The 17,157-nt window shown below is 36.1% G+C and overlaps 2 protein-coding genes across 3 annotated transcripts in view; one reads left to right on the top strand and one right to left on the bottom strand.

The window, feature by feature from the left end:
* LOC105234186 (tyrosine-protein phosphatase non-receptor type 23) overlaps positions 1-4,200 on the top strand; it is a 33,710-nt gene extending 29,510 nt beyond the window's left edge. The window contains exons 2-5 of the mRNA XM_011216472.3: positions 2,764-2,933; positions 2,992-3,262; positions 3,323-3,598; positions 3,667-4,200. Coding sequence (XP_011214774.2) covers positions 2,764-2,933; positions 2,992-3,262; positions 3,323-3,598; positions 3,667-4,011 — 1,062 coding nt within the window. The 3' untranslated portion in view covers positions 4,012-4,200. The remainder of the gene's footprint in view (positions 1-2,763; positions 2,934-2,991; positions 3,263-3,322; positions 3,599-3,666) is intronic.
* Positions 4,201-6,775: 2,575 nt separating this feature from the next.
* The window catches only part of LOC109579176 (loricrin), a 34,920-nt gene continuing 24,538 nt past the window's right edge, over positions 6,776-17,157 (bottom strand). The window contains exons 4-5 of one of the 2 annotated variants that reach the window (XM_049448420.1): positions 13,401-13,601; positions 6,776-7,170 (exon numbers count right to left, since the gene is read on the bottom strand). In XM_049448420.1, the coding sequence (XP_049304377.1) occupies positions 7,154-7,170; positions 13,401-13,601 (218 nt within the window). In that variant the 3' untranslated portion in view covers positions 6,776-7,153. The other variant, XM_049448419.1, reaches the window with a different exon arrangement.

The raw sequence follows: 17,157 nt of genomic DNA, 5'->3' as shown, positions 1-17,157 counted from the left end.
AAAATTACGTCTTACATATGTATGGACAGTCCAGGCGGTTGTAAAATATAGACAATTGTCATTAATTTTTTCAAATCAATGAAATAGTGCATATAATAATAGGACTCATCGAGGTATAGTACAGTAACTAAAATGAAGGTTAACCTTACAAATATAAGTCATTTAGATTCAAAAAGGTTGCAAAGTATTATCCAGTTGTATTTATTACAGTCATCACATTCTGTAAATTTTGATATTATGTCATTAAAAAGGTCTCTCAAGTAGTTAATATAGGTTAGCCTAGATAAATATGCTAATTTCTCGTGTGGTCACGAATAATCCTTCTTGGCTAGATATTCACTGTGATGTCCAGAACTTAGTTCGGCAGTTCGGCGGGACCATAGATAGTATGGCAACAGCGATGCTTAGATTAGAAGCCGAGAAGCTTAGTCTGTCGTATACTGGACTGTGGTGGAGACAGTCTAGATGCTTCCACCTCATCTGCCTCATTGCAACTTTGACAAGTTACGTATTTAGCGATACTGCGTAAGAGCTAACGGGACAATATCCAGTTAGAGTATTTATTGTTGCAGCTATGTGAGCTGGCAGTTGAATGTACGTTTTACTTTCCACACTGGATTAGAAGGCTTTGGCAACTCTACAAACACCGGTTGCTGGCAAACGCTTGCTGAGCTCGCGCGTAGCTCATATATCCAGCGCTCAAATGCGCATTCCAAATTCTGATAGAATTCTGGTAAGGATGCCGTTTTCTGCAAGCTTATCGGCTTTACAATTCCCGTAGATTCCGCCATGGTCAGCCACCCAGGCAAGTTTAATATGGCAGTACATTGATACCACTGCTACTGAAGTTATGCAATCTTTGATTCGCTTTGAGCTTTCTGTCAGCGTGTTGAAGACTGTTAGCAGCTCTGCTATCGAAATGGATTCCTAAATAACGTCACAGTTTGGAGAGGTATATCTGCTACTTCTGGCTGCCATATACGAGTGCTATAGGTAGCAAAATACTCAAGTTTGTTTTGAAATATGCGGATACGCGAATTTGTGACCATTTGGTTACCTACATCAATAATACTCATCTTGGCGCAAAATGTTTAAACTACCGAAGATCCTACAAGCTATTTAGCTTTAGAATTATTACATAAAAAGGGTCAGTCAATTGAATGCATTATTGGATAGATGAGATCGGCCAAACACTACTTAAGTACAATGTACTAACGATACAATGGTCATCATGAGAAGCAGTGTTGGTGGCCATAGGCCCGAAATACCATAATGTTCAAAAACCCAAAGCTCAGAAATTGATAATTATGGAAATTATCTCTGAAACAATCTGAAAGCAGAAGCAAGTCTAATAAATATTTGAATGCTAAGAATGTTTATAATAGAAGCGATTGTATCTCAACTTGAAACTAATCACTGGAAATGTTCGTCGTACTGTTGATGGGTGAAAGGAATGGTTCTCAGTCTCTATAGACTGATTTAAGCAAGTTTGTAAGTAGTTCTAATGACCAAACTAGAGTGTTGTAAGCTAGATAAGCATGGAAACATGTGCATAGCGATTATGGATGTATAAATAGACTTGAGTTCCAAAATGAGTTACACAACATCATAGAAATTAATGGTAAGATCGATGATAAATTAATCATAAGTCCTTGCCCTTTGGTCTTAAGTACAATAAGAAAGTGTAGGAATTTTCAACACACCTATATACATACTATATGTATGGTTGTCGAACTCTTATGGCTTAGTGTGCGCCTACGAGTATTAAAAATCGCTTGGGTTCCATGTACAACATTATTTTCCCAGCTTACTACACAATTAGAGACGTTATTTGTTGTTAATTGACTGTTGTTAATCGAAGCATTTCCGGCAGCTTTAATAATAGTTTCTTCATATGAATTGCGTGCCTATTGTTTCTCAAATAGCTACTTTTGTATCTAAATATGCATGATTTATGGTTTGGCTTCACATAACCACACTTTCTTGCGGATAAACATATGATTGAATTCATTGCTACAATTACTTTTAGGTTCAATGAAACCTGCCTGATTACTACACATGCTTTTCAGCCATAATGAATACATTAAATATTGTATCAATGGTTTTATTATATTTGAAACTACGCTTATGCCAACGCTTTGTTGTACATTCGATATGAACTTGGCTAGTCAAGTTTCAATAGTCATGCGTGTGCCTCAGCCTTAAGGCTTCCTAGTTTAATAAATATATAGTTTTAATAGTTTACTGAAGCGAATAGGTAACAGATTTGCCGCCTTAACGCCTTTAATGTATTGTTTATTAATGATAAATGCGTGTCGCTTGCTATCAAAAAGAATGACATAACTCTAGAAGTCAAATATTTGAGTTATTCATACAGTAAAAATAATATATAGGCATTACAACTTTATTAAGCATATAATATGAGCCATGATTCGTAGTTATTGAGCTGTGAACTACTGCCACGTTGAACGTGTTTAGCCCCTAATGATCATTTCCACTTGTCCTGACTTAAAAAGTGGCTCGCTAAAAAGTTTTTTGCTTAAATAAAGGGATCAAGATGGAAACAAAAGTTTGATTTGAAGGCCTTGCAACGTAAAGTTAGATACCCTTTAAGCAAAGCATTACTCTCAATATAGAAGGAAGAACGATGAATAAAGCTTTAAATTCACTCTGATAAACCTTATTTAGCTGTTAGACTTCTCAGCCCCTATATTTTATAGTCTATAATATTTAAATACCGATAAAACCTCTTTCTCGTTTCAGTTACAGATATTTCTAGTTTTCACGCTGCTATATGGTGTGGCTATTGCACAGGACTACCAGGATTATCAGGAGAATACACCGCGTCCTGCACCGATAAGACTGCGGCCCAGCGCTGGTATAGCGGATGCACCACGACCCACACCTGTACCTATACTGAAGCAAATAAATAAGTAAGACTACCCAAAACATGCACATTTATACCTCAAACACTGCAATTGTCATTTATAGACACAACGAAGATGGTTCCTATACATATGGTTATGAGGGCGCTGATGGTTCTTTCAAAATCGAAACAAAACTGGCGACCGGTGAGGTAAAGGGTAAATATGGTTATGTCGATGAGACAGGTAAAGTGCGTGTGGTAGAATATGGCGCCAATCAATATGGTTTCCAGCCTTCCGGTGAAGGTATCACAGTAGCGCCACCTACTTTGGTCGATGAAACGCTCAAGGAGGAGCCAGAGTACGAGGATGAGCCCTTGCGTCCACAGAGACCTTATGTAAGTTAACTCAATAGATCTAGTGCTAGAATGTTAAATATATTTTCAATTTGTTTTCAGCGCCCAGCTCGTCCACAACAGCCGCGTCCTGCACCAGCGCCACGCCCACAGCCACGTCCACAACCCCAACCTCAACCACAATACTTACAATATGAAGAAGAACAGGAACAAGAGCCAGAGCCACCACGCCGCATACAGTACGCACCACCACCACAAGCTTCCGCCCCACCAGCGCCACCAAGAATACAAGTGCCTGGCGCCCAACGTACTACCGATGTTTTATACTCTCCATTGCAGCGTCCGGCGCGTCCCGAACCAGATTACTCACAATTACAGGTATATGAGCAACAGACATACACAACAGAAATTATTAATTGAAAAATTTATTTTCAAAACTTATACAGAACTTCCCGTCCAATGTGCGTGTTTCTCGACCTGTTTATGCGCCCGCACCAGTTCAACCTGCGCCCTCCAGCGCACGCGCTAATAACTTCCTAGGACCGCCATCTGGTGGTCGCCCCATTCTGGAACCATCGCAGTTTGGTCCAGCGCCTCAGGCCCGTCCAGTACAGCAATCTGCACCAGCGCCTCTACCCATCTATCCACCACAGATCAACCATCAGCCACAGGCGCAAGGACGTGCCGGTGGTGGTGGCGGCGGCAGTTTGTTGGATCAGTTGGCGCGAGACTACGCTTTGCCGCAGGGAAACGCTCAACCTTTGCATGACATTTCATTTGGTTACTACTGAGCGTGCAGTCACTTTGGGTTCGGCTTAGTTTTTTAATCGTATGTAAATCCATGTAGCAATGAACTACCCTAAATCATTGCAAAGCTGCCAATTTCTTTGGAAAATTGTAATTTATAAATTACTTAAGTATAATTTCGATAAAATAAAAAACGAAACGAAATACCAAGTACAGTTAAAAACCTTTAATAAGATTTATGGTTTTTGAAAAATTTTTAATTGACAATAGCATTAAAAGAGGGTAAGAATTTTAAAATATTATTATGATTGAACTAAATATGAATAAATTGAGTTTATAAATTGGTCGGTCATAGACAAGTTCTAGTATGAATAATTTTTTTATTTGCTACAATCTTCAAACAAATTTTTCAGATCGGAGTTTACTTATAACTGACCAATCAAAATCAATAACCCCGTCTGGTTCCTTATTAATGAACTTCATTCTACTTTTAGATTATATTCTGAAGGTATTATACCTTCTATCCAACGTTTTGTTTTTCTTGTTTTTAAAAAACTTTTCGATATTTCTGTAACCCGATTGGTTCGTTAAACCTAATTTCTGCTTTCTGGAAATTAATCATCTAAATTTCAAATTGTTGTAGGTACGGTATCCCAAAGAAAACAATTCATATGAGACCAAAAACTATTTCTATTTATCTAGAAATTGACTAGAGTAATTGATCTGAGAAGTTTTTATTTTAGTTTTGTAATAAAATTAAACAATATTGAGCATGATTTTGCAATTACATAAAGTGAAATCATGTGGTAGTACTCGTAGTATACCAAATCAAACTTGTTCCTTAAATAAGAAATAAGAAGGCATCTGCATAAATATAGTGAATCTCTTAAAGAGGGGTTTCAGTCAACGATATCGAAGTGAATACTAAATAATAATACGAATAATATATAAGGTGATCCAAGTAGAAGTACTTTTCTTACAATAGTTTTTTTGACAGATTTTGAGCCGTGTCAAGCTGTCATGTTAATTAAACCGGCCCACTGAGCATACTATTTGCAACATCATGACCCATCTTGAGACCCAGCATTTTTTATTGGATAATATTTGACCGAATAGACCACGTCCAGCACGCAGTCAAGAAAATATAGCAGCCGTAGCTGAGGGTGTACACGAAGAGCGTGGAAAGTCGATTCGGCGCTGTTCGCATCAACTCGAACTGTGGTATGGAACGACTTGGTACATTTTACGTCGAGATCTTAAATTGAAAACGTACAAAATACTGCTTACGCAAAGACTGAAGCCGGTCGACCTTTCCAAGCGACATCGCTTCGCTCTATGGGCTCTTGAAAAGTTCCAAGAAAATCCGATGTTTTCGAGACAAAGTTTGTTCAGCGATGAGAGTCTTTTCTGGTTCAATGGGTATGTAAACAAATAAAATGCATGCCGCGTTTGGGACAAAGAGCATCCTAAAGATATTCAAGAGCTACCATTTCATCGAAATAAACAACGGTTTGGTGTGATTTGTGGGAAGGTGGAATCATCGATTCTTATTTCTTTAAACATTTTGCCGGGGAGAATGTAACCGTCAATGGCGACCGTTATCGCGCCATGATAACCGACTATTTGATGCCTGAAATTGAAGCTCGTGATCTCAGCGACATTTGGTTTCAAGAAGACAGTGCCACTGCGTACACATCGCATCAATCAATGGAAGAGAAGAGAATATTTCGGTGAGCAGATAATTTTACGTTATGGGCCAGTCGTTTGGCCAACAAGATTGCGTGATATCACACCGTTAGATATTTTCTTGTGGGGGTATGTAAAGACTTAAGTCTCTGCGGATCACTCTTAATAATGCAATGAATTGTATACAAACACAAGTAATTAATCAAAAAGTATAGATTCGAAATTATGTAAAGTTGGTTTTTGACGAAAAAAGTTTAAGTTTTATTTATAAGGTTGGCTTGCGCCTATTATTTTAACCCCATTATTTTTCTGAGATGATTTTTTCACTGCTTCACCCAAAATTCCAAATCAAATCATTCAACTCTATTAGCACAGCATTTATTTGAAATTTGATACTTACTTAGAATATAAAAGGCTTTTTTGGGAGTTCGTTTACCAAATTAAGGTTGAGTTAGGAGACATTTAAGTTAACAATTATTTAGTTCATAAAAAACAAAAGAATTTTAGTATAATGATGATTTATTTCAAAGCATAACCATCTTGAAGGTTTTCAAAGTAGGCCTACATGTTGGCATTAACCTTATCTTTCTAAACTTTCTGCTCGCCGGGTGACTGGGAGCATTCAGTTAATTGATGCGGAATATATAAATATATATATATATATAAAGATATTTATGTTTAAATAATATGCTGTACTGCTGCAGCTGTTCCTAAGTTGCTCTTTCTCTTTTTGAAATTCTAAAAATTAATTTACAGAATGTGAATTTTCGTACTAAGGTTGAACGATTTGTAAACGTTGTTCAAACGTAAGTCTTTCCATTATGAAATACCAAACAATACTGAACAAAAAAAACATGACAGCTATACACGACTCACGCGTGGTCTGTCAAATAAAGTTTATTGAAAAAAAGTATCTCTACTTGGATCACCAGTTACACACTTCTATTAGGTCTCATGTTTGAAGTCAGTGTTGTTGCATTCAGAACTTCCAGTGCCCTTCAAACTATTATGGACCGACTCTTTGCTGTGGACGCCACTGTATAAACCATCAAAAATTCGTTGCATACTTTTAGGCGGCATTAAAAAAAAAATCAATAAAACCAATCTTTCATTACTTTACATACAAACTGTTTCATTTATTGTAATTAAGGAGAATCAAGTACAAATAAATGTATGCGTTCCTTCGTATAGAATAGCGCATTATTAAAATAATAAATACTTAAACCAATATGCATATTTGTAAATAACGGAAATAACCAGCATTACAAATAATAAGTGAGAAGATAATAAAAAGATGCAACGATGATCTTCACACGAAGAGAGAGGGGGAGGTTAAAGTAGATGTGGCGTCGGGCTGCTGCAACAAGGGGATTTATAAACAAAGAAGGAAGTCCAAGCCAGGGTAGGCACGGGATTCTTGCGATATCCATGAATCCAGCAACTTTTCGCAAATATTTTTTGTTGTATTAGCAGTTTCTTAGGAAGCAAGGTGGTGGGCTATTACTGATAGTAGATCTCTGTAAAGAAGATGGCGAGTTAAATTATTTCGGAAATAATTGTTTGGATTAACATTGGTGTAAGTTGAAGTGTATGGTGTGATGGATAAGGAAGTGGGAGCATTAACAACAACCAGTGCGGGAAAGATAGAATTTTATGTGCCGAGTTACTATAAAATATTTGAACCATATAAAAGGAAAGGTGAAACGGTGGGTCTAGTTTCAGAATTTTGCTTTAACATTTTCGTAAATATATTTAGTTTTGTATTTTAGCATTAAAATGTTTAAGTTCGAAACTTTATTTTGAATAACAAATGACTTCTTGTTCCATTAGACTTACAACTAGTGACTGACTAAATATTTTTCGATATTTTCCTCTCTTTTTTAATAAAAAGTATTCATTAACTCACAGTACTATGCTTCTAATTAAAGTGAAAATAAATATTTTATATTACTAAATAAATACATATATACGTAATGTAGAATGCAATTCGAAATGTCTTTGCGGACTACTCTAGCCCGCTCACTCAGCGCTGCACTCAGAAGGACAACATGCGATTGAACATGAGCGGATCATGTATTTCGTAGTCGTGTTGCTTGAAGTAAGGTCCCGTCTTGGTGTGCACCTTCAGCGCCGTAACCGAAGAGCTCGGCACTTGACGACGCACCTTGTAAGGCGTCGCTGGCGCAGCCGGTGCGTGATAAACCGGGTGCGAGAGCTGGTGCTGAGGGTTGTAAGCTGAGGTGTGGTGCGCGACGTAGCTGTTTGAAGGCGCAGGCGCTGCAGCTTGAGGTGCTGATGGTGGCGGTGGTGGTGGGGCTGCTGCGCCGATGGACGAGACGGACGGTGCTGATGGTGGAGGCGGCACATAGGTTGGCTGATAGTCAGTATCGGCCTTACTTTGCGCCGGGTCGAAGTATATGTGTTTCGTCTTCTGTACCGAAGCTGGTAGATACTTGAATTGATTGTTCGACTTGGGTGCAGACTGTGGTGCCACTTTATAGACACTCTTCTCCACAGTAAAGTGTTTGGACACATCGTTTTGCGTGGAACCCCGTCGCTTTGCTACCTCTAGTGCGGCTATAATGGGCGTTAGATCTTTCAGTGCGCTGTTAGTTGCGTGATAGTTGTTGTACTTGTAACCGCCATCTTGCTGAGCATTGCCGGCAGTGGGTGGTGGGCTTGTCGGCCGGTAATCGTAGCCCTCATTGGGATGTTTCTGTATGTAAATCTCTTCCGCAGTTTGTTTCTTCGCCATTTGGCGATAAATATCGGAGGGATTTTGTGGTCGTTTCGCATACGCGGCGGTTATGGATTCGGTGTGTGACAGCGACTCCAGCGGTCCCAAATCATTGGGCAGACCATAGGTGTGCAGATCAACACTTTCATTATTGAAGTCCCCACCGGGTCCGGTGTGCGCGGAACCGTGATTATGTGTGTCCAACACGACCGTCTTTGAGGCGGTGAATTCCGTTTTGCCGCTCGGTAGGAGGCTCAGGATTTCCTGTAGTTGTGCGGCGGCTTTGCGTGTGTCCGCTTCACTAAGTTTCTGATGGCGTCCGTAAATGTTGAAATCATCGTTGCGTCCTGTAGTTAGGTGTGTGCGTGTGTGTGTTACGTAGATGAGCGTTTGTATGTGGAGCGTGTAAAACAATGCGTTGGAGTTGTGATGTTCGTTTGTTGTTTGTGTAATGATATGGAAAACGAGAATTATTAAATTTAAATTGTAGCCAATGTTTGCGAGCATGAATCTGTACTGCAAGTATGTGGTTTGTATGTATGCAAGTGTGTGTGGATGTGTATATGTACAGTGAGGCTTTTACTCACAGATGGATTTGAATGGATGGAGAAGTGAATTATTTGTAAAGTTTGTACACGTTGCTGAATTTTAGTATTATATGCTGATGAAGGTGTTAGTGTGAGCGTTTTTAAACGAGGTTGTTGCACAAGTAGAGTTGCGGATTATACACGGTATGGACTCTTTGTACAAGTTGGTTGCGGAGTTATGGTGAATTAAAGACATTTTTGGTATGAGTAAACATAAAATATCTTATACAAATACATTTTTTCACAGCACATATTATATAGGCTTGTTTAGTAGACTTATAGTTGTTAATGTTTAATTACAATTTTTTACAAGGCAATTTTTTTTTGATATTTTGTTTTATAATTACATATAGTTTCAAGTTTCTTAAATATTATTTTTAGCATCATTACGTATAAACAAGAATTGATATTATGGTATAACAATTAAAAATTTGAAAATATCAAATCCTAAAAAAAACCATTTTTGCTGCAGCATTTCTTTTCAGATCTAACTATTAGAAAATTCTTATGAATTTGGGAAAATTAATTTCTTGACTTATTTCGCAAATATTTTCGACAATTTGAGTGTATTTCTGAGAATTTTTAACTGTTGCTGTTTTTGTTGTTGTAACGGTTATTTTTTACCGTTTGGATGGTAAGGTCAGATAAGTTGGCATCGAGATCATCCAATGGAAGGCGCAGGAAATTTTCTTTTTCGACGGGGTCGAACCATAAGTAGAGGAGTGTCCGATGTGTAGGGTTAACTGGGCATGCAAAGAGGTGTTTAGAGTCATACAGGGACTCTTTACATGCTGAACATATATTTGTTATGCTGATTCTGAATAAGTATGAGTTTAACCTACTACAGTATCCAGAACGAAGCTGCGCAAAAATTATCTGCGTCAGCAATGGCAGGACCACCCTGCAGAATCACCTGTTTAATTCTTCTTCTTTAGAATTTTTACCTTGAAACAGTACGCACAACTCATGTAGCGTTGTGTGTTTGACTGTGCGAAAGACTTTTGACAAGTTAAACACTACGAGGACAGTCTCCTTGCAGGGTGGTTTTTGATTGAGGCCATGAATTATCTGGGCGTTTTGGATGTCATGCTGGTGGTTTGCTGGACTCAGGTGGTAAGTGAGTGTCGGGGGTAGCAAGGCCTCAAGTATTTTCACATCTTTCAGATAATTTTTAACTCGAAGTAATCGATTCCCAAAACTTTAAAGGCGCCTACCTTGAAACGCTCTTTTCAGAGTTGGTGAAGAAAATTTCTCCGAAACAACAATACTCATCGACTTGACCTTTTACACGACCTTTTTAGATATAGTTGTTAAGAATTGATCGAATGAATAAGATTTTCGGTAATACTTTCTTATTTTTAAAGCCATTTTTTATTGTATTATAAATTTTGTCACATAAACCAATCTATTTATGAAGAAGGACCTGGAGATCAACAAAATCCAAAATTTTTTTCTATTTGATATTTCTTCAATATTTCTTTAGAATCCTTAAACAAACTAATGTATTCCTAGAAGATCACACATCAGATTATTTTGATATATTTACACCTATATTAAAGATCTAGTTATCTGTAATAGAATAGAATGGCATATCGTTCATGGTTGTTATATACAACTAATGCGTCTTTACGCAAATTGAAGAATTGTCGTTCACTTGTGTTAAGTCAAGGTGCTTATTAAGAAAGATATGGTGGTCAATAAAAAATCGCACTCAAAAACATGCATGGAAATAAGAGAAAAGATTACTGCTTTGACATCAAAGAGATGCCACATAGTGGTGACGGAGACTAAGCCCCAAAATCCTTAATCCTGATTCCGTTGACCCCTTAGGTAAACAGAAAAATATACTCCAGCAATCGCCGGGCACTAACGGAATTCGAGCGGCTCTATAAAATAAACATTACTACGAAATATTTTAAACAATATCATATTTATAAATATAAAAAGTTTATGTTAACTTATTTTAAGATAAAAAGTAGAAATAAATTACTAAATAAATATATTATAATGCATGTAATGCTATAAATAACTTCAAATAAACACAGAGAATATTGTTTTTTTTACAAAATATAAATATTATACATAGTTAGTGGAATGTTTTTAAATACTAATACATTTATTCTCACATACAAATATTCAGAAAAAAAAACATTTACAGCATATTTACTTACTCTTATATTCATGCTCTACTATCACCACAATAATACTTTGTACAATTAACATTCAGTCTACGATATAGAATTTACATAGACGAAGATCTATTGTAAGCCAAAAGAAAAAGTCTAGCAAAGCGGACAACGAGCATGTACATACATAAATATATGCCACTAAGAAGATTAAGCAAGCTATATGAACATATACATACATACATAAGTATAAATACTATTAAGTTTTTTGTATTTTGGCAAGCATGTATAAATTAGTGTGACAGTGATATAATATATACATAAGCAGGTTCAACAAAAGCGGTAATCGATTCGCAATTTCCTTACACGCTAATCTCGAGCGCTTTGCTCTTATCTAAATGTTTTCAAGTAAAAGCAACAAGAAAGTAATGGACCTGAAATCGCTACTGATAAGTAAAGAGTATCAACAGATGTCGTGCTGTGTTCGATTCGCTACTGTCTAATGGCTGGTGTATTGAAAGCAGTAAATCAAATTTTCGGAAGCAAATTTTCTCGTTGAGGTTTGAAGGAATTCCACGTCTAATTTTTATTACAGCAGATTTAAGTCAAATGAAATCTAGTCCAAGTTTAATTTCGCTTGGGAATGAACTCACGAAAGGCGCAAAAAATTACGTTTCAGCTTATTACAAACTGTTATTTATTAAGTGAAAAAACTTGTAAAAATTAATGTGCTAAAACCACATGTGTTTTAATGCAAAATAATTTAACTTCATTGCTAGATTCTTCGTTCGAATCACTACAGTAAGTAATGATGTGTACGTATATTTTATGTCAAATAGTAAATTAGGCAGCCAAATGGAAGAAATGGAGCTACCTTCAATTATTCTATCATGGTCATGGCTTCAAATAAGAGTGCTGGAGGTTTGGTAATCCAAACTAATAACTTTTTCCCTGTTTGGATAAAATGTGTAATAAAAACTACAGAAATCAGTAAGATTTATTAATAAAAAAATAATAAGACTTTAATTTAAATTTCGTGCGAAAACCCATTATCCGAAATATTGTTTTTTCGGTTTTTTTAACTGCCTATGACATCTGTGCCAAATGCCACATCAACCCAATAATTATTGTTTACAATACGCTTGTCTTTCTGGAGTACAAAAAGTAGTCTTTAATGTCACTAAGAAATCTGTGTATCTTTTAATAAAAGAATCTTATTAACAAACTCCAGTTGAAAAAATTATCTGAAATTATGTAATTCGATTTTTTATAAATTCAAACGATAAATATTCGCAATTCGTAAAATGTTATGTTAAAAGAATTTCTATGTTAAATTCTTTCTGTGTTATGTCATTTAAATTTCAACAATCTATCGGCCTGCTTTCACTTTCTGTGCACAATTTCGCACATATTTTTATAGTTACATAACAGCGCCACCTTTGTGTGCATTTTATTTTGGAATCAATAATTATAAATTGCATTGATGTTTGTTTTTAACGAGCATAAAGTGGGTGTACGAGTAAATACCAATAACGAAATTCAATTAGCGCTGAACAAATACCTGCACCTGTCCATTTAATTTTTAATAACTGTTTGTGAACCAAACAAACAGGTATATAAATGCAAAAATGTGTACATGAGGATGTGCATATATATATGTACAACTATGACAGTAAATCTACATTCGCTGCTTATAAAATTATATGACCGCAACGATTGGTTATTGACGTCGTGAACGCAGCCGAAAATCGCTTTCTTCCACGTGGAAGTGCCAGCCTGAATGCCCACAAGCCAGTTGTAATATCTACTTGAAGCGCGTCATGCAAACTGCATACACGTTTATACTTGTACATATGTATGCACATGATTGCACATGGTTGACAAGTCTCAATCACAAATATAATAACTACGAGGAAGCCAAACTTATTTTATTACCTGCACCGGTGCGTATGATTAACATTTGCATGCGCTCATAAGACTGAAACTTATTGGAGTGTGTTGCGGGAAATACAAATAAATAAAAAAATGTGAATAAGATTAAAATAATAACGAGTGAATACTATCATATGTGATTATGAAAATTTCTGCTTTGGCGGAAAACCCGTAGCCCTCACAGCTAACCAACACCAAAACCAATATGCAAGTACATGTGTCTACACCAAGCTTTGACGACAAGATTTGCAACCCGTTACCACAATACATGCAATAAAAACCATGCAAAAGCCGGCAAATCTTGTTCGCTTGTCTTTACTTTGTTGTAAATATATTGATTTTCTGTTGCTTTAACTACTACGCACCATCGTTGGAGTAGCCGGTGGGCAGGTAATTGCTGGCCGGCGCTTCGAATGCCGCATGCCCGCTGCTGAACGGCGCTCCGCCACCGCTGTAACCGCCCGTCGCTGGTGGCAAGTATTGATGCGTTGCTGAGCTGTAGGTTGGCGGCTTTGAGGGTGGACCGTAGTTGCTATGGCCGGGTGGAATTTCATATGTAGTAATCGCTGCAAAAGTATTAAAAATCATGTTAGCAAAATAAATGTCACATAAATAGATGTCTATTAAACTTGTCAACAAATAATAATAATGTAATTACAGTAAATCGTCTGAAAGGAAGAAGCGAGAGGTATGCTATGATATAAGCTTTTATTGTAGGCAATGGACGCAATATTTATTACGCAAATAAATTTGTTATTGTAATCACTTTATCAAAAAAGAGACATTTTATGGTCTAACTAAATTCGTGTATGCAATTTATTGGTATTAATTATTTTCCGTCAACTATTGAAACATAAAATATGCACAGGTTTTTTGCATCTGCGACAATTTGCTGCAATTTATACGCATAATAGTGTAGTAAAATCTGCGGTAGTAACCGCTTTTAGTTAAAAGCGCTCAATACTCGTACACATTCACGTCAAAAATAATTATCAGTTCATGCCTTGTTGCAGGTACATACTTCAGCATCCGTCAATTTATGGACAGCATTCGCACGCAGCTTCTTTTACATTCTACTTCTTAAGCTGAAAAAAATTGATTGCCTGCAACTGTTTACTTTTTTTATGTTTCCTACTAATTATGGGATTTTACCCAATAACCTCCTTAGTACCTGCTGATATTTCGAAACTAATTTGTTTTGCTTGATTGATATGAATTGGTTCTTACACATTCGGTTTATTTACATATGTGTTACGAAATCGTTATTACGTGTTATTTTTTAGATTTTTATGTTCTAGCTTTGTCGACTAGTAAAGATGCTACAATTTCAATATCAAAGCATGTGAAGCCTAGATTTGTTATTTGGATCACACGATCATCGGACATGATAAAGTGTGAGAATTGAATTTGACTTGAAGTCGGAAATTCAGTATGTTACATTCAATATATTCATTATTATGTATTCTTGTATTCATTTGACCTCAATTGAGATTGACGATAACGAACAAAACGATTGACGATACTGAACAAAAATAATATTACAGCTTGACACGACTCACGCGCGATCTGTCAGAAATGGCTACTCAAAAAAGTACCTCCACTACCTGTGATCCCGTTATTTACTGCGCTTATTAAATGAATGATTAGCCAAAAAACTTAAATTTGTTGCTTCCAAAAGTAGAATTAGTTACATACTTATGTATAGCGTTTTGTTATTTGACATCACATTCATATTTGTTTTACAACTCGAAACTTAACATTGCAAAATTTAGAAATATGAAAATATTCAAAATGATGAATGAAGGGCCTTTTAAGTCTATACAAATTCTATAAAGGCTTACTTAAAAAGCCGAATATCTCGAGAAGTATTAATGATATCGATTTTGACCTTGGAAATTTTTTATAGCGAATAAAATTTCCTATAAACTTTTCATGTACATTTTTTTTATAGCTTTTTTCATTTACGAAATATATACAAAACAAGAAAAATCGTTAACTTCGGTTGCACCGAACCCTTCACAGGTGCATTTCTGTTAGTAAGTATCTGTTCAGTTTGTATGGTAGCTATATGCTATAGTTAACCGATCTGAAGAATTTCTTCGTAGATTAGATTGTTGCTCTAGAAAATAATCTATACCAAATTTGGTGAAGATACATTGTCAAATGTCAAAGTTTCCATACAAGAACTTGATTCCGATCGTTCAGTTTATATGGCAACTATATGTTATAGTGGTCCGATATCGGCCGTTCCGACAAATGAGCAGCTTCTTGAAGAGAAAATGACGTTTGCAAAATTTCAAAAGGATATCTTAAAAACTGAGGGACTAGTTCGTATATATACAGACAGACAGACAGACGGACATGGCTAAATCGACTCAGCTCAACATACTGATCATTTATATATATACTTTATAGGGTCTCCGACGCTTCCTTCTGGGTGTTACAAACATCGTGACAAACTTAATATACCCTGCTCAGGGTATAAAAATGCGAATTTCGTGGAAAAATAAGATTTAGAGCCTCGTACTACCTCGCCGGTGTGAGTTACGACTTTGTTGCACTGAACACTTTTGTAGAGTGAACGATTCTGAGATATATGCGTCTAAAGCCAAAGCGATGCCATAAAATATCTCTGGCCTGTAAGAATTTAAAGATAAAAAATGACGATTGTGGTGTATTTTCAATGGAAAATTTTTACATGCCTTGGTCCAGTTCTTAAGGGGGTATTCTACTCTAGAATTTTGAAAAATTCGATTTTTTTTCATTTAGACCCTTAAGAACATATCCTCCAAAAGATTTTTAAAAATTAAAATTATTTTAAGACCTGCAGTTACTTTAGTGACGCAGTACCTAGCCCGGTAGGTACCCGACTCACTTTTTTAAACGCGTTTTTTTTCGAAACTACTTTTTTCCACACGGTACCGGCATTATCTCAAGTTCTATACAACCGATTTACTTGAAATTTTGTGTGAACCTTCTTTATATAATCCTTATCTTTATATAATCCTTAATCCTTTGTTTTTAATAGAAAAAAAGCGTAAAAAATTATTTTTTTTTTCAGACAGTCGCCATTTTTCAATTTTTTTTTTTTTCGTATTCCCTGAGGTAGGGACTATAACAGCATCCTTACTGATTAAGAATTTCTTTTGATTTTTTTTCAGACCACCAGGAGAGTCAGGATCAATGTCACCAGGATGCGCCATTTTTTTTACACCTGTCTCTCCCCCCTCTAATTATTTTAATTTTTAATATTTTTTTGTAAAATTTTTTTTCTGTATTCTTAAGATATCAATAAAAACACCATAAAAAATGGATAGTAAAAATATTTTTGGTTTTTTTTTTTAATAAAATTCAAAAAACTGCCCAAAATTTGATTTCTAGAGTAGAATACCCCCTTAATGTTAATATTAAGGGCTAAAAAAAACAAGTTCTTAAATGGCGTAATCGGAGCACTGCCACGACCATAAAACCCCATTAACTGAAAACATTGAAAGTGCCATAACTAAGTACTGAATTAAGATACACAAGTAAAGCTGTAATTTGCCACAAAGGCTCAAACTAGTCAGCGTCGCCTGCGGGCAAAAACTTAGAAAAAGTGGGCATGACCCCGCCTTCTAATTAGTTTAATGTACATAAGTACCTCTAAAACCGCTTAAGCTACAAAAACCAAATTTGCCTAGTGCGAATATTATAAGAACGCCTATCAACAGAAAGAAAATAGTTGAAATTAGAAGATAACCCCGGTCATACCCCATTTAAAGGTATTGTTAAAAACTATTCAAATTACAATAAATGAATAACTAATTACGCGAGAGACAATACATTTTACATGGGAGTGCTTTATGGGAGCCGGTATGAAAATTGTATGATGGGCGTGGTATGGCCCACTTTTAGGTGAAATCATAAATCTCAGGACTCGCTTGACCGATTTTGACTAAATTTAGTATGTGGCATTGTTCTCATGTTCTTATGACAGAAAATGAAAATGAGCAAAATCGGATTACAACCACGCCTACTTCCCGTATAACAAAAATTTAATTTCCATTTGATTTGTTCACTTTCCAGTAAACAAATCAGGAAGCTATTGATATAACGAATCCTGTCCTGAAAATTTCTCTGTGT

This window comes from Bactrocera dorsalis, chromosome 2, assembly GCF_023373825.1.
Source record: "Bactrocera dorsalis isolate Fly_Bdor chromosome 2, ASM2337382v1, whole genome shotgun sequence".
NCBI lineage: Eukaryota > Metazoa > Arthropoda > Insecta > Diptera > Tephritidae > Bactrocera > Bactrocera dorsalis.
Note: the sequence above shows the minus strand (reverse complement) of the source record. Positions and strands in the feature narration are given on the sequence as shown.